General features: G+C 49.2%; 1 protein-coding gene across 3 annotated transcripts in view; it reads left to right on the top strand.

Annotated features, from left to right (window-relative positions):
- Positions 1–16,661, top strand: part of DESI2 (desumoylating isopeptidase 2) — a 45,401-nt gene extending 28,740 nt beyond the window's left edge. For all 3 annotated transcript variants that reach the window (XM_023248031.2, XM_045048421.1, XM_011290833.4), the window contains exons 2-5: positions 2,419–2,491; positions 5,077–5,170; positions 6,825–6,966; positions 15,038–16,661. In XM_023248031.2, coding sequence (XP_023103799.1) covers positions 2,419–2,491; positions 5,077–5,170; positions 6,825–6,966; positions 15,038–15,271 — 543 coding nt within the window. In that variant the 3' untranslated portion in view covers positions 15,272–16,661. The remainder of the gene's footprint in view (positions 1–2,418; positions 2,492–5,076; positions 5,171–6,824; positions 6,967–15,037) is intronic.
- The last annotated feature ends 5,132 nt before the right edge of the window (positions 16,662–21,793 follow it).

Genomic DNA, 21,793 nt, shown 5'->3' with positions numbered 1-21,793 from the left:
TGTTACACAGCTGAAACTTGTGTAACATTGTCAATTACACCTCAATAACTGTCTTCAAATGTTCAGGTAAAAATGTGAAAGTATCCCTTTATACTGCACCCCTGCCCCTGCTGTAGCTGCGCCCCTTTCCCAAACTGTGAACAGAGATTGAACTGTCTCCTTCAAACTTTCTTTTGCTGTAGTTGATGGCAGTTTTTTTGTATTTTTTCCATATTTAGCGTGTAAACATGCACGAAGGGTGTATTTATTTATTTTGCAAATAATGTGACCATGCTACAGATAACATATCGTGACTTGGTGTTTTACTTTATGTGTCTTTTTATGTCCCTTTGTACTGAGTTACCTCACTCTTAGGAGCTGTATGATAGTTTATACTACGGATTTACCGTAACTGATATTTATGTTGTTTCTAGGTTTTTAGTATTCTAGACAGCTGCAGTGAATATCCTGGAGTATGTCTCTGCATATGTTCAAGTATTTCTATAGAATAGATTTCCAAGAGGTAGAATGGTTAATTAACTATCATTGATTCACACTTCTGCAGTAGCTTCCTCACACCCTTACCAACACCGGCAATATTTAGCAATATTTTTTATATTTGCCAATCTGATGGGTTAAGAAAAGAATGGTAGCTTACTGTTTTCATCAATATTTTTTTGTTTTCTAGTGAGAATGTTCATTCATGTTTGTTAGCCACTGATTTCTACTGTGATTTCTCACTTGTCCATGGGGGTTATTTTTTTAATGGAGCTTTCGTACACTGTATCCTTTGTGGTCTGAATTTCTGCTACCTAAACTCTGGAATTACGTAGATTTGATAAAGTCTTGAGAAATCCCTTCCTATATGTACCCTCACTGCTGTATCCAAAATCAAACTGATTCAGATGACGACGTTCCTGACTCAGGAACCAAAGAGAATCTCAGGAACCAAAGAGAAACTTTTAGAGAGGAAGACGCAGCTCATTCTAACCTTTGCTATGGAGTGTTACGAATTTGCCCCCCTGTGTGTGGTTTATCTTTTGATGTCATTCATGCGGTTTTACCCAATAAAAAGTTGGAAATGTTTGTCAAACGTCTGTGGTTTTCCGGTGTAAGTTCTAAGGTTTTGCTTTTATCTAGGTCATCTTTTCTCAGTTAAGATTTTTTTCAATCTATTTTATTTTCTTCTCTGTGGTTATTTTTAGGCACACTGGAATTCTTAGGTACATGAAGTGTATCTTTATGCATAATGTATTTTGTCAACACATTTTTAATACTTCATCCTTTATCGTTAATCATAAACACCAACTTTATCATACACCAGATTCTTATGTACGCAAGGATCTTGTTCTAAAGCAGTTTAATGAATGTATCAATATCTAGATAAGAAAGTTCCTTATTCTTTTTCAAATATCCCTTGCTTATTACTGCTTCGTTTTTCTTCCGGGTACATTTTAGGACAAAATAAATCGATTTTGCCCATTTATGCTTCCTGCGGCAATGTATGTGAATGTGCGCTCCCCTGGGTCTGGGAGAAACTGGTTAGGGGTCTGGAACCAAGGGTAAAACTTGAATAAACCCAGAAAAATTCAAGACAAATTATCCTCTAAACCTGGAAGAAATCTAATGGGTTTGTAACACTGTTAAGTGCCGCCTAAGTGTTTGTTTAATGAGCTCTTGACTCATCGATTCTTCTAGGTAGGCCCTTTCCAGTCCTTGTGCTTCTCCACGGTCACCCCCAGCATTCACATCACGATGCTGGTGCACTCCCTTCACTCCTCCAGACATTTCTCCCCATCCCCCTATGCCCCATCCCACCCCCCCACCCCCCCCACTTTCTATCCGAGGAAATTTCATTGGTTCCTAAAAACCCAGTTCAGATACTACCTTTCCTGGGAATGTTTTCTTCCTGCCGATGGTAAGAAGGTTGTGGGAGCCTTTGTGCCTCTTCTTATTTGTTCCTATATTATCATTATCCAGCTTCAGACTGAGCCAGGACAGAAATGCCATATGGGTGTTTTTCAAGTGTTTTTGAAAACTAGTAAGACATCTCCTGGTCTTCAGGGAGCTCACCAGAGAATGGAAGGAAAAGCTGAAGCTAGAAGAAAAATAGATGTGAAAGCATAAATTATATGTGATTTTTTTTTTTTTAAGTCACAGGAGAGCTTTTATATCCGTTTTTCCCCCCAACCTGACCAGGTTTAGGTCTTATGGTTTATGCTCTAAGCCTTTGCAAATGGAGGCAATCATAGTACCAGCAGAGGTGCAGAGATTGGACCAATCCTTTATCACGGCGTTTGGAGGCCAGAAGGAAAAATACTGAGAAATGGACTTAGAAAGACCTAGATGTTCCGTGAAGGACTTAGGGGTCATAATTGCTATCGTGTGGCGCTGTGTTTTAAACGAACAGATATTCTGAATCTCTCCTTTTTTTCCTAGTACTGGATGAATGAATACACCTCGTCCATCGGAATTGGAGTTTTTCATTCAGGAATTGAAGTATACGGCAGAGGTACGTGTACCCACCGTGTGAACAGGCTTTCCGAAGACTGTTTTCTCCTAAAGCGCTCGCAAAATCATCACTATAGGTCTCCTCTTTTTTTGCAACTGCTTCCATACATTACTGCAGAAAGTAGAAGAAAATCTCCCCACATTTTGTACTGCAGTCTGGGAAAATGCCCAAAGTTGAATGCATTTGAGGAGAAAGTACTCAAGTTCATGAACATAACGTTCGTTGAGTTATCTTTTCTCCCAAATACAGCGGCTTAAAAAGCAGTTGCTTCTTGGATTATTTCACCGCCACAGTTTTGCTCTGACAAATACTGGAGTTCCTAAGAAGCCTTGTGCTTTGAAAAACCGTCATTCTGGTTGGAAGAGTATTGGTGCTAGAGTGTCATACTTGAAATACCAATTTCCTGAGGGAATTTCAGTATTAAATTTTGTTTTTGGAGACTTGCAAGTGTGTAGTTATAAGGCTGGAAAATATCACTGAGCAAATCCTGCCCTTGGTTCCATCTAGCTTTTTGCTCAAGAATGATGGCCTTTGTCATTAGCCCAAGCCCTTTTATTCTTCATTGCCCTTAATTATGATAAATATGACAGGAGCCACTCAAACCAAGCAGCTTTGTTTTTAACAGCTTTTTCCTTTGTTCTAATTCCCGCTGCTGGTGCAGGATAATTTCCTCCAGGTCAAGCTGTAAGCAGTAATGATCTGCATAAGACGGACCACATTTCCAGTTTCGTCGGGGTTGTAAAAATACATTATTTTGAATCCTAAACTCACCCCGTAGCAGAAATGTCTGTCACGTGCTTCAGTCAGGCGGCCTTTGTGCGGGCCCTCTGAGAATATGCGTTGCAGTCCACCCGGAGTTCCCCGTGAAGACCGCATCCCTGCTGTAGCTGGTGCAAGGAAGAGGCTCCATTACCTACCTGGGTCGGTGTGGTGCTTCTCCTGTCCCTTTCTTACATCCCACACCAGTCGCTTCTGGGTGCAGCGTAGCGTATCACACGTTCGCTATAAAGATGTGCCATTTAAGCTCCGTGTGAGTTGGAAGCCTGCACTGTCTGTCTCCCAGATAATTAATCCCCAAAAGCAAGGAGGCTCTTGCCCAAAGAGTCAGCAGTCACTACGTGTTGCTGCAGGTGGCCTCGTCATCTGTGGGTTTGCGCCCTTGTTTGACTTGGCTTTTGCCAGAGTTGCGTGTTTCCCCTTTAACTGAATCTCTGGTGTTATAGTTTTCTAAGTGCTACCAAGTTGTGAACCGCTTGATCCCGTTGCTGTGAAGTAGAGAAGGACGTGTGGGCCTGTGGCGCTTTCTCCATTTTCCAAGCGAAGAAACCAAAGCTCAGATCAGCTGGAAGTCAGATCAGATCAGCTGCTAATAGTTCTTAGAACTAGGACTTGAACCCAGGTGTTCTTACGTGCCAGTCATTATTCTGTTACCTGTCTAATCATTGCACCCCTCCACCAAATGATTCAGGAGTCTTCAGAAACATGGTTCGAAACATGTTCGTATAAGTTTAGCAAAGCTAAGGTCAGATGTCTTCCTGAAAGTAAATGACGCTTCTTGAACAGATGAATAAATGGCTCTGTGACTTTCCTTAATGGACTTGAGGAAGTTAAAAATCTAAACATAATCTTTCCGTATCCAACCTGATTATCGACAAGGTTTATTATAAAGTCCTATCGTTAAGATAAGTTTTAACGTGTATTTCAGAACTGAATGCCAAACACTTTCTTATCCAGACCTTTGCTTTTTTTCTGGAAGGTCTGAATCAAAAGTAAACTTGGTATGTGCCTTGTTCTCACCCATGCTTTGTTCTAAGACCTTTCACGATTAGATTTAATAAATTTTAAGAGATGAGATTTATTTAAACATTTGTTTGTTAATTTTTTAAGTAAGTCCACTAAGATTTGCCACTTAAATATCTAAATATCTCATACCAGAAATTTGAATTCCTTCCTTCTCCGCTTCTGTTCTGGATGAGAGTTTATATCCCATGATCCTTCAGTACAAGTAGTTCCCGCAGAGCTGAAAGATCTTCCGCGAGAGTGTGTGTGGAGAGGTGTATACGTTAACTCGGCAGCTTGCTTGTTTTCTTGAATGAGGGGGATTGAATTCAGTTTTCCAGGTTTGGTAATGTTTCATTATTCAAAGATAAACCAAGAGCCTTCAACCCATGAGCCATGAAAGCTCATTACTGTTAGTCAGTTTCTCCAGTAAAGTGTTGAGTTTGAAATTTGATGCCTTCAATTTGGAAAGTGGCAAAGTGCAGAACTGACCGCCCATGTCTTTTGGCACGACACATGGGCAGAGAGACCATGGTCACCTGCGATAGTCACCCTCCTCCTGCCAACAAGAGGGGACGAGTCAGGGTCACCTTTGAGTGTCTTTCGTTTATCAGAATCAGGCCTTTTGTATCGACTGTTGTTACACGTAACAGCTAAACGAGACTGAGATATTTGTGAAAGCATTGATAAACTGGAAAATATTTAGATGGTGTCGTTATTATCCTCATCATTTATTAAAGCTAATTCAGCATTCTGGTTAAGTTTTGTGTGATAAATACTAAAAATCATGAGTTTTCTCTTTTCAGAATTTGCTTATGGTGGCCATCCTTACCCCTTTTCTGGAATATTTGAAATTTCCCCAGGAAATGCTTCTGAACTAGGAGAAACATTTAAATTTAAGTAAGTAGGGAGGATAATTTTTATTACACTGTCTTAGGTGCCAAAGCTTGTTTTCAGGCCTATGGAAGTCACTCTGTAGACTAAAATCTAGGAAGTTAAAATGTTTCTTTAACGCTGTTTTAGTTGCTGACATTTATTTTAAAGTCGAACCTATCGGAGTTTGTGTAAAGATGAGAATCGGCCAGATGAAGTGCCTGAAATAACCTAGTCTTTTGCTTTTTTTCAGGACCCACGTGAGTTATTTTGTGTACTTTAGAAATGTTCTTACTTTAGTATGTAACTTGGATTCTGCCTTAGAAAACGTGTGTATGTGAGTGATAGCTTCCCCCTCAGACTCCCGTGCAGAGAGATGGAAGAAAGGGTCGCTGTGACCTACCTGACACTATTAGAAACCTCTTTACTCTCCTGGCGAGTGCAAGCACAGCATACAAAGATGTAGAATCGCTGTGTTGTACACCTGAAACTAACGTAACGTTGCGTGTCAACTGTACTCCAAACAAATGAAAATTTTTTTCATAAAATGCATGAAGAGAAAAAGAAATGGTAGGATTTTTTTTTTTTGTAATCTTTTCATTTTTCCCAATGAAAGGGATACTGTTGATACATTTGAAATACCCGAACAGTTGATTAGCTGAGAAACTATTGTTAAGGTGCATGCAGTACGCCTATCGAGAAACCAAAATACTCTGGACCTTACCGAGAATTTGAATGCTTAATGATCCAAATTTCCATTTCTTAGTTAAGGTTTGTATGTGAAGAGATACTTAGAACCTTAGTTTCAAGGAGCTCTAAAGAACCTTCTGGGCCTATAATCATTAACTTGCCAAGTGGAAAATAGCGAAATGAGGTTAACATTGAAATTCAGGGTAGGGCTACTACCCATGTCGATCACTACTAAGTTCCTGGTTCTCCCAGCCTGTCACTGATTTGCTCTAGTGCCGTCCTGAGTCTGTTCCTCAGGTGTCCCTTTTGGCAGGACTGCTAGATGAAAGGGTTTTCTAGGTATTTGTAGTTTTCTTGGATGCCCAATTTGTATCTGACTTAACTTCTGCTTTCTGTTGGATATCATGTCTGTCGCATTTCCAGGGTGGGGGTTGGGTGGAGGGTGTTTGGTTTTTAATTTGGGGGTTGGTTGGTTGGTTGGTTGGTTTTTATAATGCTGTTAAAAAAAAAAAACAAAACTGTAGTTGTTTGCTAGTTTGTGTCCCCGTGGCACAGAAGCCAATAACATAAAAGACTATTTCTGAATAAGATTATGGCCAGCTCTTCACTGGCCAGTATAATTGAGCAGGAATATTTGCAGCCTGATTTGGGTCTGCAGTAACCTGGCTGCTTCCACGGTGCTTGTAAAAATAACGGGACCGTGCGTTTTCAGTATATGACACGCTGCTTCCTAAAGAAAATGACCCGAGTTTGCATTGGTATGATTTAGAAGTAACGGACTTAAGAGATTATGGTAGAAATGCAAAAGCTCAAGTAACACAAAATGTAAAGGTATCTCATTTACCTTCTAGTCGTAGTGCATTAACTCCGCTCTGTTAACCAGTCAGAATATCCCTGGAAATGAGCAAGTCTTGAAACACGCTCTTTCTCCATACCTGAAACTTACACAGCCGTGGTTTCTCTTTCTTTCTTTTCCTTTTCGTTCTTTAAGAGAAGCTGTAGTTTTAGGGAGCACGGACTTCCTGGAGGACGACATAGAGAAGATTGTGGAGGAGCTGGGCAAGGAGTACAAGGGCAACGCCTACCACCTGATGCACAAGAACTGCAACCACTTCTCCTCGGCGCTGTCGGAGGCAAGTGTCACCCTGCGGTCCTTCAGGCACACGCCCTCCGCTGTCACCCTGCCTCCTTCAGGCACAGAACCTCCGCCGGTGTGCCCACTGCACTGCTCTTTCCTTTGCTCGTTTCCTCCTTGTCTTCCCGAGTCTTCGTGTTGCGTAAAGTGTGGCATTCTGGTTCTTTGCCTCATCTGAGCGGCCTTCCTGAGGTCGGTGGCTTCCGAGTGGGCACCGCGTTAAACTGTGACCCCATTCACGACTTCGCCGCGGGGAGGGTGAGCGCTGATAATCGTCCCTTCTTATCCTAAACCGTTCCCTTCCAACCTGAACTTCCTCTTTAAAGAAATTAATGCTGGGGCACCGGGGTGGCTCAGTTGGTTAAGCATCCAACTCTTTTTTTTTTTTTTTTAAGTTTATTTATTTTTGAGAGAGAGAGAGAGAGACAGCATGAGCGGGGAAGGAGCAGAGACAGAGAGGGAGACACAGAGTCTGAAGCAGGCTCCAGGCTCCGAGCTGTCAGCACAGAGCCCAGCATCGGGCTCGAACATGGGAACATTGAGATCATGACCTGAGCCGAAGCCGGACACTCAAACGACTGGGCCACCCAGGCGCCCCAAGCGTCCAACTCTTGATCTCAGCTCAGGTCACGGTCTCACGTTTGGTGAGTTCGAGCCCTGCGTTGAGCTCCGCATTGGGCTCTGCATTGACAGTGTGGAGCCTGCTTGGGATTCTCTCTCTGCCCTTTCTCCCCCCACCCCACCCCCCTTCACATGTGCCCTTGCTCTCTCTCACTCCCTCTCAAAATAAACTTCAAAAAAAAAAAAAGTCTCCACTGCTAAAAAAATTAAAAAAGAAAGAAAGAAATTAAAGCCTGAACCACTTCTGCTACTTAGCCACAAGATTCTTCTTTTTCTGTATTAGTTGCCAGTATGATTTTTCTCCCTGGCGCTTAAAATTATTAACAGGCCGTCCATCTCTGCGGTCTTGAAATTTCGTTCTGCCAACAGAACACCCCACAGGCACTTACTTGCCTTCCCTGTTCTGGACTCCCAAGCCAGGAGACCTGACAATTGCAGGACCTGAAAACAGAAACCAAAGGGAAGACATGAGACTGTGAGATAAGGGCTGGAGAATCCGCTAGCCCTGAGACAGCTTCTCCGCTTGTTGACCTGTGGCGGCTGGTGGCAGGGCAGTGTCCCATCCTGCGGAAACCGGAGGGTGTGAGGGACAGAACGAGCTGCCATCCCGGTGGTCCTCATCCCTTCCCGCGTGGCTCTGGACAGGCCCGGGCTTGCGTGCGGCCTGGAATGGGTCCCTGGGACCTGCAGGAGGTAGGACACAAGATTCACGTCGCTTCCACCCCTGCACGGCCGGCTGAGTCAGAATCTTCTCGCTAGTGATTGTGCCGACATGGGAGTTACAGAAGCACCCCCAGGCTTGTGCATACGCCAGTTCCACGGAGGCGACCCGGTTGCTCCCCAGGAATGAGAAGGTTCAGGCCTCCTTGACCTCATCTGCCGGAGACGCGTTCAGGGATCCATCGAATGGGAGAATCAGCAGAGATCCTGGATGGCACCAAGTCCCGTGTCCTCGGTGTGCAGACGGGGCAGCTGCCGTCCGTTGCGAGTGGGGAAGTGGCCTGTGGAACTGGGAATGACAGATGCAACCCCAGGACACCTGGCTGTTTTAGCCAGGCCGCTGACGTGAGGCAGGGACGTGTGGCCCGGGTGATGCCTGAGCTTCGTTCCCTCTCCGGGCAGGAAGAGAAAAGGGAAGCCCCCCAATTCCCCAAGTGGAGTTGTGGGTGAGCCCGAAATGCTGACCATTGGTTGCTGCCTCCTCCGAGTGGATGGGGCATGATGAAATCGTTCCTGGGGCCGGAGCAAGGTCGGAAGGGGGACAGGGGGGCCCTGCTACTGAGCCCCCACCCCCTCCCAGCTCGGCCCTCCCCCGACAGCTGGAACAACAAACTGTTTTGGCTAAATTTACTGCTGGGGGTTTGAAGAAATTCCCAGTCAGGAAAGAAAAGGGGAATTTTTTAATGGCTTTGTATTTTGTGATTATACGATAGGAGTTGATGTAAAACGATTCGTGCTTATAATTGTATAGGGGATGCAGGGACCGTCTCGGGAATACTGGGAGAAAACGCGTTAGTGGACACAGCTCTCTCTCTTGCAGCCGCAGAGTGGGTGCATTTAAGTCTCAATTATTAAACGAACGCCTGTCTCCACAACTGGGATTTTTTATAGGGTTTTTGCCTCTCGCAGCCTCTAAAAGCAGACGACGTACAGAGAGAGACAGTTTCCAGATGAACTTTGGGGTTTTAAAACGCGGTCTCTAGATACTGATTAGCCCTTATACTGTCAGTTATCTGAGGCGGGGAGGTGAGGATTTTCCGGCCGGACGTGTTTATTTGTCAGCTGGTCTTGAAAGGGGCCTAGGAAAACCTCAGTTGCTTAACCTTAGAAACGTGGCTCCCTAGCTGTGCACCGTGTTCACTCACTCATTACTGTCCTGGCCTTTTCTCGAAATCCTGAAATCACGATCCCAATTGCCTGCACCGGACTGTCGGCCGAAACCCGCCCTTGTCTGCTCCACGCCGGGCCAGACTGAAAGCAGGTGCGGGCCCAGGAACCGGCCTCCTCCTTGGGGACCCTTGCGGGTCTAGACCCCTGTCCGCGGAGCCCTCCGCCACAAAAGTGTCGTGGATGTTGACCGCTCCGTCCAGGTGGCATGCAGGTGTGCCCCGGGAGGGGCTCGTTCCCCAGCAGGGCCCCCTGCGCCCAGCCGCTCGGCCCCGTGTCGCTAACCAGGGATCCTTGCCAAAACCCACAAGTGGGGGAGAGCGGGGCCCCTCGGCTGCTGCAGTGGTGGCAGCAGGGGGGCATCCAGACCGCCTTCCCCCCACTCCCCCTGCGCTCCTTAGTGAGGCAGAGCCGTCACCAAATGCAGCAGCCACGGAATTGGGGTGTTCCTCCCTAGGCCCTTCACAGGTTAAACGGTCAGGGGGAAGGAGGGGTGACCTGTAAACCCGTTGTGAAATCTTCTGCAAACTCAGGATTTCATCCTGACCAGTGCCTGATAACGATGTGTCCATCTAGTTTGTCACATAAAAATATTTTCCAGTGACAGCTTCTGTTCTCATATATGTCCTTTCCAGACCAAAAAAAAAAAAAGTCCAGATGAGAGTAAAGGATAATTTTTAAAGCGTAAAGTTAGGATTGCCAAACGGCGCACACTGATTTTGTGACCGCGAAAACCAAAATCCTGGCACCTGGGGAGGCGTGCGGGCAGGGAGGCGGCCTTCATGACCTGTTTCTCGATGCTGCTCCTCCCCTCGTCCTAAAGACCAGCCGTGGCGTCTTGCCTTTCTGAGCTGCTGCGAGCACCTTGGATCCGCCAGGCTGCTCACCTGCGAGCCAGCGACAGTGCTGACACAGCAGAGAGGCTGTTCCCGCACCTGCCGCACAGAGTGGAGGCCGATGACCTGGTCTCGAGGACGGACCGAACTGTTTGGGTCTGTCTGTGGGCAGACCCTCCAAGATTCGACTGATCTTTCAGGCCAGATCGGAAGCCCTGTCAGTGCGTTTGGGCAGCGGTAACAGGGCAGCACGGGCCCGGTGGCTAAGAGACAATAGACCGTTCTTTCTCAGGTCCAGGATCCAGGCGCTGGCAGATGCAGCCTTCTAGGGAAGTCCTAGGCCGCTTCTTGCCTTGGCCTCAGGTTGCGGGAGGAGTGCGGGGCTCTCAGATCCCTGGTAAGGGCACTGATCCTATTTGTGAGGCCTGGGCCCTCATGACCCGCCCACCTCCCAGGCTCCCCACTTCCACCAGCGGTCAAGTTCGAGGTTAGGATTTCAGCCTACCGGCTTTGGGGGGACAAAAATCCTCATCCTCGAGCGAGTCCCACGGTGTTCACTGCCAGTGAGGAAGCACGCTGGGGGCCTTGCAGCCGGTGCTGCCTGACCCATGCGTGCCCTGCTTGGGGGCCCTCACGCTGTAAACCTCCCGTTCTGGGGGTGTCACGTGTGCCCTCTGGGATTGGTTCTTGTGTGGGTGCCCTTTCGTGACCCCACCTCAGGCCGGGTGAAGAGGGTTCCCACCAAAACTCAGGTGGAAGCCACCCGGCTTTCTAAAGTCAGCCTTTACGGGTTTGCTTTAGTGGGGTTTGCTCTAACTGGCTAGGTCCAGGAGCCCTAAAAGGTGTGACTGAAATCAAAACTCCAGGTTGCCCTCACCCTGCTGTGTAGGGTCCTTTGGTAATATTTGCTGGAACAGCTTGGCTAAGTTTGGGGAGGGGGGGGGGTGTAGAAAAAGAGTTAAAACGGGTCAGAGGCTGCTGTCCCTATAAAAGACCTGGGGCCTTGGATGGCATCTGAGAACTTGACTTTCGGAAGGGCCGCCAACAGTCGCAAGATGGAAGGACAGCTCACCAGGCCTGACCTTGTGTGCATAGCGTGATTTCTGCAAGACACCTGCTCCCATTCCAGGGAACCCCAAATCTTGGCACATGCTGAGAAGCAGGTGCCTACACGAACAGGCACAAATAAAACCTTGGATGCTGGGTGTCCAGTGAGTTTCCCTGGTGGACATTTCACATGTGTTGTTGCCCCTCCTTGCGGGGCAGACCTGAGTGAACCCTGTGTGACTCCGTGGGGAGAGGCCCTTTGACAGCTTGTGCATGGTTTCCTCTGCACTTTTCGTCCATTTCCCTGTAGTAAATGAGAGCTGCGACTGCAGCTGTGTACCCAGTCCCGTGGGTTTCTTGGCAAGTCACAGTCTAACCAGGAGCTGGTCTGGGGGACCGCTGGCCCAGCTCACTTCTCCACAAGTAATCAAGAGGTTTTTGTTGTGTTGTTTTAAGTGTCATGAATTTCCCCTCCTCCCAGATTTAAAAATACTTGACTTCATGAGAAAAATCTCAAACAGCCTAACCTTCCACCAAAGGAATTAGAAAAGAACAAACAGCCCAAAGTTAGTGGAAGGAAGGAAGGACTCAAGATCAGAGGAGAAATGAATGGAGACTAAAAAGACAGTGGTAAAGATCAGTGAAACTAAGAGCTGGTTCTTTGAAAAAGATCAGCAAAATTGACAAGCCTTCAGCCAAACTCACCAAGGAAAAAAGAGACAGGGTTCAAATAAATCAAAAGTGAACGAGAAATCGCAGCTGACACCACAGAAATACGAAGGAGCTTAGAGACTATGGCGAACAATTCTGTCCATAGATTGGACAACCAAGGAGAAGCAGACGTTCCTAGAAACTTACAGTCTCCCGAGACTGTATCGTAAGTAGAAAATCTGACCAATTTACTAGGGAGGTTAAATCCAGCAAACAGTAGTCCACGACCAGACGGCTTGACTGGTGACTAACACGCAAAGGTGTGATACCTAACCTCAAACTTTTCCAAAAATGAAGGAGATGAGTACACTTCCAAACAAATTCTGCGAGGCCAACTTCACCCCGATACCAAAACCAGACCAGGACGCTACAAAAAAAAAAAAAAATCACAGGCTGGTATCCCTGATGAACAAAGATGGAAAAATCCTCTACGAAACATTAGCAAACCAAATTCAGCAATACATCGAAAGGATTCTGTACCGTGATCGAGTGGGATTTATCCCAGGGGTGCAGGGTGGTTCCACAATCGCGAACCAATCAGTGCGATATACCACATGAAGAAAATGAGAAAAAAGAATCATACGGTCATCTCAGTAGCTGCAGAAAGGCAATTGACGGTATTCGGCGTCCACTGATAAAACTCTCAACGAAGTGGGTATAGAGGGGACGTACGTCAGGATAATGAAGGTCGTAGAGGACAAGCCCACAGCTCGCATCATACTCAGTGGGGAAAAGATGAGGAACAAGACCGGGGTGGCCACTCGTGCCGTTACCAACAGTGCTGTGATGAATATCCCCTTACGTACATCTCTTCGTATTTTGCCAGCGTGTCTCTGGGGGAGATCTCTAGCAGGGGACTCACTGCTTGAAGCTTAAGTGCAAAAGTAATTTTGCTACATAAACCACTACCCACGGTAAGAAATATGTTTTACACCATGACCCGGTCTAAACACACATGTACACGTAACACGTTAAAACAAGTGTCACAATTACCCCACCTCTCTACAGTCTGATGCTGAATGACTCACTGGTGGGTCTGGACTCCCAAGTTTACAGACGCTGGCTTGGTACAGGACCAGCACACTTCTGAGAGGGCCGGGCGGGAGATCTTTTAGGCTGTAGGACTGGTCACGGACGGCACTCTGCCGTGGAGAACTCAGCTCCCGGGCACGGCTAATGCAACTTCACCTATGAAATCAGGAGGCTGTAGTTTGCTGTCCTCTGTTTTAGCCTGATCAGGGCACGGACACACACACACACACACACACACACACACACACACACACACACACACCCCCCGGTTGGGATGAAGTCAGCCTCCTGGGAAGCACACGGACGTGGGAAGAAGGGAGGGTGCCTGCTGAGTAAAACCAGGACTTCGGAAGCAGGATGAAGGAAGTGGCTGTTGACGAGTCAGCGGTGGCTGCACAGTAACCTAAATACCCCTCGTCGCCTCTTCTGTGGTCAGCCTTCGGGTATGCAGGTACCTGAACGTGCTGCGGGTGTAAAATACATGACACGTTCCCCCGTGTTTCTTAGCGCAGAGGGACGGGCATGGTGTTGTGTAAGGTCCGTTGCTCGGCCTTCCTCCAGGTGTAGTTCATGGATCATGGGCCAGCTGATCGGATTTGGTCAAAACATGCCATCTTCCCTCGAGTGAGGCCATCTCACTTGTTAAGACAGAGACTGCGTATTAAAGGAAACGTAACTCGTCTTGTAAGGCTGACCCCTTTAGGAAGGAAAGCTATGTGGTTGCTTAATTGCAAGTACCAGTTTACTTACATTTTAGCTAATTTGGGAGCATAAGATATTTTGAAACCTTTTTTCAAGGTCATCAATTCAGATATGATGTCAGGATCGTGATTTTTGACACGACTGGAGGCAGGACTACCAAGGGGACAATGAAGCAGGGACACAGTAAGCCAGCCCCGTGTTGTCTGCAGACGGGAAGGAGGGTGATAAAGAGTGAGGTCCGCGGTGTCCGGGTGGCTCAGTTGGTTAAGTGTCGTACTCTTGGTTTTGGCTCAAGTCATGGTCTCGCGGTTCGTGAGTTCGAGCCCTGCATCGGGCTCCATGCTAACTGTGGAGCCCGCCTGTGATTCTCTCTCTCTGTCTCTGTCTCTCTCTCTGCCCCTCCCCTGCTTGTGTTCTCTGTCTCTCTCTCTGTCTCTCTCTCTGTCTCTCTCTCTCTCAAAAATAAATAAACTTTAAAAAACAAAAAAGTGAAGTTAGTTGTGGAAGACCCGATTCTTACTGTTTGAGATTGGCGAGGGTGTGGGTTATGGCCCAGAGTCCTCTAAGGACAGGGTAGGGATGGGGAGTGGGCAGAGAGCCGCCGCAGACCATCAGCTGGGAGGGAATCCCCCCGGCCCCACGCCTGCACCCCCACACCCCTAGCAGAATCTGCGGACGAAAGCTCAGCCTGGCCTTCCAGCCTGGTTCTGACCGCAGAGTCGCAAAGCCAGGTCCGCATCCGTGGAGACGTTTCTTTCTCGACCAACACGAGAAGTAACGGTTTAGAACGCAGGCCCGGACAAATGGGGTGGCGGAGACTGGACGGAAGTAGGAAAGAATCTGTGAAAGGGGACAACTGACGGCGGGGAGGATACCCAAGACCGGCCACTCTGACCGTCTGGAGCGTGTTACTCTGGTCCCTGTGTCAGCAAGGCTTCCCTGCTGTGTTGTTTGGAGCACTTGACATGGAGTCTCAAAGCAGTTGCAGGGAGCCAAACGGAATTAGCTTGATGCTGTAGGTGGAGAAAGTGAGCCACTTGACAAGCCTCCGGAGGTGGCGGCTGCCTGTCATCCCGGCCTGTGTGCTTCCCCGCACCCCGCCTGCCCGTCCCCCGGCACCGGACCGGGGACCCTCAGCCCGCACCCCACCTGCCCGTCCCCTTCCCCCACCCCGGCACCGGACCGGGGACCCTCACCTCGCTCACCTGACACCGCCCCCTCTCTCCTCCGTAGATTCTTTGCGGAAAGGAGATTCCTCGCTGGATCAATCGTCTGGCCTACTTCAGCTCCTGCATCCCCTTCCTCCAGAGCTGCCTCCCCAAGGAGTGGCTCACCCCCGCGGCCCTGCAGTCCAGCGTCAGCCAGGAGCTGCAGGAGGAACTGGAGGAGGCCGAGGATGCGGCCGCGGCCGCCTCCGTGGCCGGCCCCTCGGCGGGCTCCAGACCCGGGCGCCACACCAAACTATAAAAGGTCTCCCAAGTCTCACCCTCAGAACTGTCTCCGACCGGTGACTGTCCCCAGAGAAAAGTAAGAGAGTAAGAAGCGTCCTTTGGGTATTTTGTATGCAAAGATGGCTCTCCCCCAAATCCCAGTTTTTCAGCTCAGGATTATATTTGTAATCAAAAGAATCACTTGGCGCAGGAGGGAGAACTTTGTACGAAGCCGCCCTCGGTTTTTTTTACCCACTTGTAAATTGGGGTTTACTTCTGTTTTCTACAAGCTCTGTTAAGTTATGTTTACAGTATTTTGTATCGCTGTTTACAAACCTTGCATGGACTCCTGCCACCGTGAAAGAAGACAGCCTTCACGTCTCGGGAACTTCGGTGGATCACCTTCCTCCACTTGCGACAATTTCCAGAGCCACGGCGTCCGTAGTCGGCACACGAAGGGCGCTTGAGCGGCTCTGGCCACCACTACCTGCTCCAGAAGGGTCGTTTAGGTTCGCGTGTGGTTCTGTTTGCGTTCGGGCACCGGGACGCCGAGGCCAAGGAGCTCCCGCAGCCCAAGGGCTCGGGGCCCGGGTCTGCGGGAAAGGCTCTGCCAGGCGGGGGCCTGCACCCCTGACACCTGTCCCCCCAGGCGGGCCGGCCCGTCCCATGACGCCTCTGATTCTGCCGTTAGGATGGTTTTCGTTCGAGATAGTCTTGCCAGGAACCGAGGGGTATTTTTGCACACGTGTTGGGGGCTTCATCGATATTTTAATACGGACTGACCTCCCTGCACACGATTTCGCCGACGGGGCGGGAGTAGCAGCAGGAGTTGACATTCAACTGCTTTTGAACTATTCAGGCTGCCTTTTATACTAGACCTTGAAAACTGGAGCCTGAAGTAACGCCCTCCACAAAGTTCACGATTTGATATCCCGACACTTCGTGTACCAGACGGAGCGCGTCGGAGTTCTGTTGCTTCGTTCCGGGGGTAGTTTGACCTCAGAGTAGAAAAACCTAGTCTCATTGACCTCTCGTTAAAGGATGTTTGTGTGTCTTAAAACTCATCTTTTTCTGTTCTCCCAAGTGTGTGTCTCTTACGTGACCTCCTCCCACAAGGAAATTGTCACCACCGATAGATAAGTCCTCGTTAGCAAGGACTCTGTCTGCTCACATCTACTCCCAGTTTGACCCTTGGATGTAAGAGCCAAGTCACTACATGTCAGATTCAATTTTTCTGCCTTAAGAATGAATGTCCTACATAGAATATTGGGTGAGCGCATAAATTATCCAAGGCAGTGACTTCAGCTTTATATATATTGTTAGTTTTAAAGTCACCTCCTTTTATTTAAACTCCTAGATCGGATTGTTTGCTATTTCTCTTTGTAAAGATACGTATCTTTCAGTAAAGGACATTTTTAACTTTTCCACCAGCTGACTCTGATTCATTGTATCAACCTAAGCACACCCTGTCCGAGGGGAAAACGGAACCTTGGGTTATAAGCTGTGACCTGAGGCAGATGAAGCCACTTAACCTAATTTATGCTTTTGACTGTTCTGTTTCTGGAGAGGAAAGCCTTTACGGTTGTATTCTCAGTTCTTCAGGGGGTGCAGAGCACCTGTTTAGGAGATGTGACAGCAAGAAGAGACGAGCGTCCGATCGTTGTGAGAAGTAGGCTTGGTCCGGGCCCGAGAACGAGATTCAGAACACGACACTGAGACTCGGGCAGGTGTCCTTGTTCGGAGGACAGTCCTGTCGCCGAAACCCAGGTTGGTGAAAAGCGTTGGACGCGGTTTGCCGGGGAGTGTTTTTAAAACACGTGGTGGAGGACCGTTTTCTCTAACCCATTCTGGCGTACGCGAGCGAAGCCTGTGCTGCTCGCGGCGGCGGTCAGTGAGACCCTGGTGCGTAGCCCAGAACCCCCATCTGTGGTCCCCAGAACCCAGCGCCTCAGCACACGTGATTTCATTGTCGTCATACTTCCTCTCCTCAGCATCCGGAGTTAGAAATAGCGTAAAGGGTCCTCCGAGAAATCCACGGCGGCCTGAGGCCCGTTGTCACACTGGTAGCCGGCAGATACGGTTCTGGGCGTGAGATTGCCCGCAGCCTAAAGTGTACTCGAGGTTGAAAGATACAGAAATGTCTTCACTGTAGAAAATCTCATTTAAGTCCGTTCCAGGCTGCAGTTCAGAATTGAGACTGGACTTAATTAACTAGCATTTAACCAGCGTCTCCCTGCCCTTGGAGGAAAAGAGTTGTGTTCTCGCAATTGTGATCCCTGCTCAGAAAGACCCAGTCGTGAAGATACACGTGACGGGATGGAGTCAGAGACTCTGTCGTCGTCACCGAGCGAAACGCGTTTCTCACAGTGGGTTGGACAGAAATAGAGTGTTGGAGGGTCAGGAGCGGTGTTTTCAACGCCCTTGGGTGGGTTGGGGGGGGGGGGTCTGTCCACCCTGAGAAGGGGGCGTCAGCTCCGGAACGTGGCCTCTGGCCTTGTAGGAGGCGGTGATGCCACAGTGATGCCTGAAGCCCAGCCGGGGTTGTTCTGACCCACGGCTCTGGCACAGGCTCCCTTCACCAGCATTTATTTGCACAGAGCAGGGAACTCTGGTGTTAGCCGATCGATGGCACCGTGTGCACGAGGAGACAACACTACAGGCAGCTCGGGCCTCTGTTTCCACGGCTTCCCTCCATCACAAAACGGGTAGAAACACATTCACTGCTTCAGGGCTCTAACGTGTGCGTCTTCTTGTGGCTCGGTTTCTGCAAGATACTCCATACCTTTGACACCTGCTGTGTTTTTTTTCGGGTTCTGTTCGGCAAGCTGGCCATACTACCATCGCGTCCCGTTTTCCCTTCAGTGTGGTTTTAGGGCTCAGCTCAGTTGTTAGACTCGCATTGTCTCCGCAGTCGATACACATCTTCGCTGTTTGAAAGGTGTTACAGCTGTTAAAGAATCTTCATGAACCTGAAGATAATCTCTTGTGAAGTTGAATGCAAATGTACTGTCATTCATAGTGTTTATATAAAAAAATACCAGGAATTTCACTTTTGCTACCTTGATATATAGCATTGGGCTATCATGTTAACAACATTGAAATACATCGATTTATTAAAAAAAAATACTTTTATAAGAAACGTTTTATAGTGCTTTCTGACCTCCAGACCACGAACTCTTTATGTGTTTGTGTTGGGGGGGTGGGAGCTAAACTTTTAAAATCCAGGGATCCTGGGGCACCTGGGTGGCTCAGTCAGTTCAGCATCTGACTTCGGCTCGGGTCATGATCTAATGGTGAGCTCAAGCCCCACATCGGGTGGGCTCAAGCCCCGCGCTGACAGTGCGAAGCCTGCGGGGGATTCTCTCTCTCTCTCTCCCTCTCCCTCTCTCCCTTGCTCATTTGCACGCTCTCAAAAAAAATAAAACCAAGGATCCCATCTGCTATGCAGACATGGTCAGCCATCTTGTGAGCCCCGGTGTATCTACTCACATGATTGCTCTTGGCCCAAGTCTAGGGCCCGGTTCCTTCGCTGCCAGAGAACACAGCCACAACCCTCACAGGCAGTGTGTCAGCCCCTGCTCCTGGGCAATGAAAGCAAGCTGAGAAGGGAGACGTGTCCTCTGCTGTCCACCCAGAGTGCGGAGGGGAGACCCACAGAGGAATAGCCCCGCTGTGTGCACACACGCGCGTGTGCATGCACATGAGGCGTCGAGCAAGCAGAAGCCAGGGTGCTGGGACTCCCTGTTTCCTATGAACCTGTTCCACTTCTGTTCACCTCCGGCCCGACCCTTCCCCCTTCCCCATTGGCCTTTTTGTACCTAGCCAAGTAGTATTCCCTTCCACTAGCTCAAAAACTTCTCTTGAATTGTCGTTAAACAGGGGCGCCTGGGTGGCGCAGTCGGTTAAGCATCTGACTTCAGCCAGGTCACGATCTCGCGGTCCGTGAGTTCGAGCCCCGCGTCGGGCTCTGGGCTGATGGCTCAGAGCCTGGAGCCTGTTTCCGATTCTGTGTCTCCCTCTCTCTGCCCATCCCCCGTTCATGCTCTGTCTCTCTCTGTCCCAAAAATAAATAAACGTTGAAAAAAAAAAAAAAAAAAAAAAACTGGCAGTCTTGTGGTCAGTGCCTGTCCATGATCTGCTAAGAAGGAACAATCTAGAACATATCTGTTCTCCCCTCAAACACAGCCACGGGGATGGAAGAGAACCCCCACCCCGATCTAAATAGGTTCTCATAGAATCATAACAATTCGCAGGGCACGTGGGGGGCTCAGTTGGTTAAGCGTCCAACTCCGGATTTTGGCTCAGGTCACGATCTCCCAGTTCGTGAGATCGGGCCCCACATCGGGCTCTGTGCTGACAGCGGGGAGCCTGCGTGGGATTCTCTCCCCCCTCTCTGCCTCTCCCCCGCTGGTGCTCCTTCTCTCTGAAAATAAACTTAAAAAGAAAAGATTATAACAAGTTGGCCACAAGCTCAGATCTGGTAAAGCAGCTGGTCTTGGCTGCAGAAGAGATGCCACATACACTGAGAAACTGTCCTTACTATCTGCTCCTGAAGCTCTCATCACCCAGACGTTGACCTTGTTCTAAGTTTGCAGAAGCATACGTTGATAAAGATAAATGGCTTCGTGCTATACTTTCCAAGAGTCACATGAGACACGGGCAGTTTCTTTCCTTACAGATTCTGAACCCAGAGAACTGCCGAGCCCTCTCAGACTAGTGCCTTTGATCCTTCTCCCCAAAAGAAAATCCTCCCAAAGATCACCCCTAGATCCTACACTGGGAAGTGTGGATAGTTCCCTTCTTGTCAAGGCCACGGGGGAAAGCTAATGAGAAGAAGGGTCTTCTCAAGTTCATCACAGAGACATTCATTTCCAGAGGCCAGACGGGCACGCCTCCTGATGAGGAGGGCTCTGTGACCCCAATCAGGAATGTTCTGGTCCCAGGCTGCTGAGCAGAGTAGAGCCCTTTATGTACCTCGAGCTCCTCCCTGACCCCCTCATTCAGGAGCAGTTGCCTGGTTCTACAAAACACTCCTGGCCACTTCACGGGCACAGTTAGGGGAGCCTGGCTGCCAGGCTGTTTTCCTCACACCCCTAACTCCCAGAGAGCGGTGGGAGCTGGTGCCTGGGCAACCTCCAGGTGCTTCTGGGGCTGCATCTGTACAGAGGGAGCCACCAGCCTTGACGGGCTGTCCTTAGAGCTTTGCAGGCAGGTGGACTCGGGAATACAGTTGGCAAAGTTGCGAAGCCAGACCCCTCGGAGGGAGGGAGAAATGACCTGTTGTGCTTGCTCTGCACTGGGAAAGGCATATGGGCAGAGCGGCGAGAACTTAGACAAGGAAAAGTTATTCCTTCTACCTAGGACCCTCTGTCCATGTGGCCAGTGATCATGCATCCAAATGGGGATGGATTTTCAGATCGCCAAACTGGAATAGGAGAGACAAAGGCATTCAGGGCTGCCAGACTCGGCCCTAATCAAAGACAGAAGGACACCCTTGCCTCCCTCTTCCCCAGGATCAGCCACCAGGCATCACGGGAAGGCCATGGCCATGGCCCCTGGCAGGTAGTTGACCATCCTCAGAAGACCAGCATCCCCACAAATACAAAAAGTTGTCATCTGGAGTCTGAAAAGGCAGTGGATTTTGTGGCCAAGACAATGGAGTAAAGGGACTCTTGTGCCCCTGCTGTGGACTCCCCGGGGCAGCACTGGGCACTGTACCCACATTACTTCAACCATCGCAACAGCCTAGGCCATGCATGATTCCTGCTTTGCACAAAAACCATCGAGGGGCGATTAGCCCGAGACCACACGGGCGGCGTAGGAAACGCCCACGTTTCAACCCAGCCCATCACAAAGCTTCTCCTTGCCTTCAAACACACTGCTTTGCTGGCCCACCCGGGACCTGCTGATCAGATCCAGCATTTGACAAGACCCTGGGGTGATTCCCGTGCACTAAAGTCTGAGAAGCCCTGCCCTGTACCTCAGGACTCTGTTCCGTGCGGTTCCAGCCCCTCTGCCCACCGAGGTGAGAACTGCTTAGAGGTGACTGTCCGGCAGGTGTCAGTCAGACGCATGAATGTCTGCAACACCTGGTGACTGAATCTCCAAAATTCAAGAGGCGTGGTATGGTTTTCTGAATGTCTCCTGGGTTTGACGGAATCCATCTAAGTTACTCAAGGAGCAATACAAAAACGCGAAGCATAAACTTGACCCCGTCCAAGCTGCCAACAGGAAGCCCCGGATCCACACACTAGGATTCTGGACTGTGCTTTGAACTGTTGTCCACCTCCCTGTGAGAGGCCACCAGGGTGGCACCCAGCACGCGGCCAGCCCAGCCAGTGTGTCACCCCAGTCCCAGCTCGCGGGCCACCCTGCCCCAGTCTGCACCCCCCACGACCCTGAGCGTGGCCTGCTGTTCATCCTCCTTGGGCCCCCCCGTTGGCCACAGGCAAGTGCCCCAGTAGCCTTCACGTCTTCAAACGTCTCCTGGCCTCTGTGCCTCACGTGAACCCCGCTGTCCCCTGCAGGCGTGCCCCCCCCAGAGTGTGCACCCCCACCC

This window comes from Felis catus, chromosome F1 (assembly GCF_018350175.1).
Source record: "Felis catus isolate Fca126 chromosome F1, F.catus_Fca126_mat1.0, whole genome shotgun sequence".
Classification (NCBI taxonomy): domain Eukaryota; kingdom Metazoa; phylum Chordata; class Mammalia; order Carnivora; family Felidae; genus Felis; species Felis catus.
Note: the sequence above shows the minus strand (reverse complement) of the source record. Positions and strands in the feature narration are given on the sequence as shown.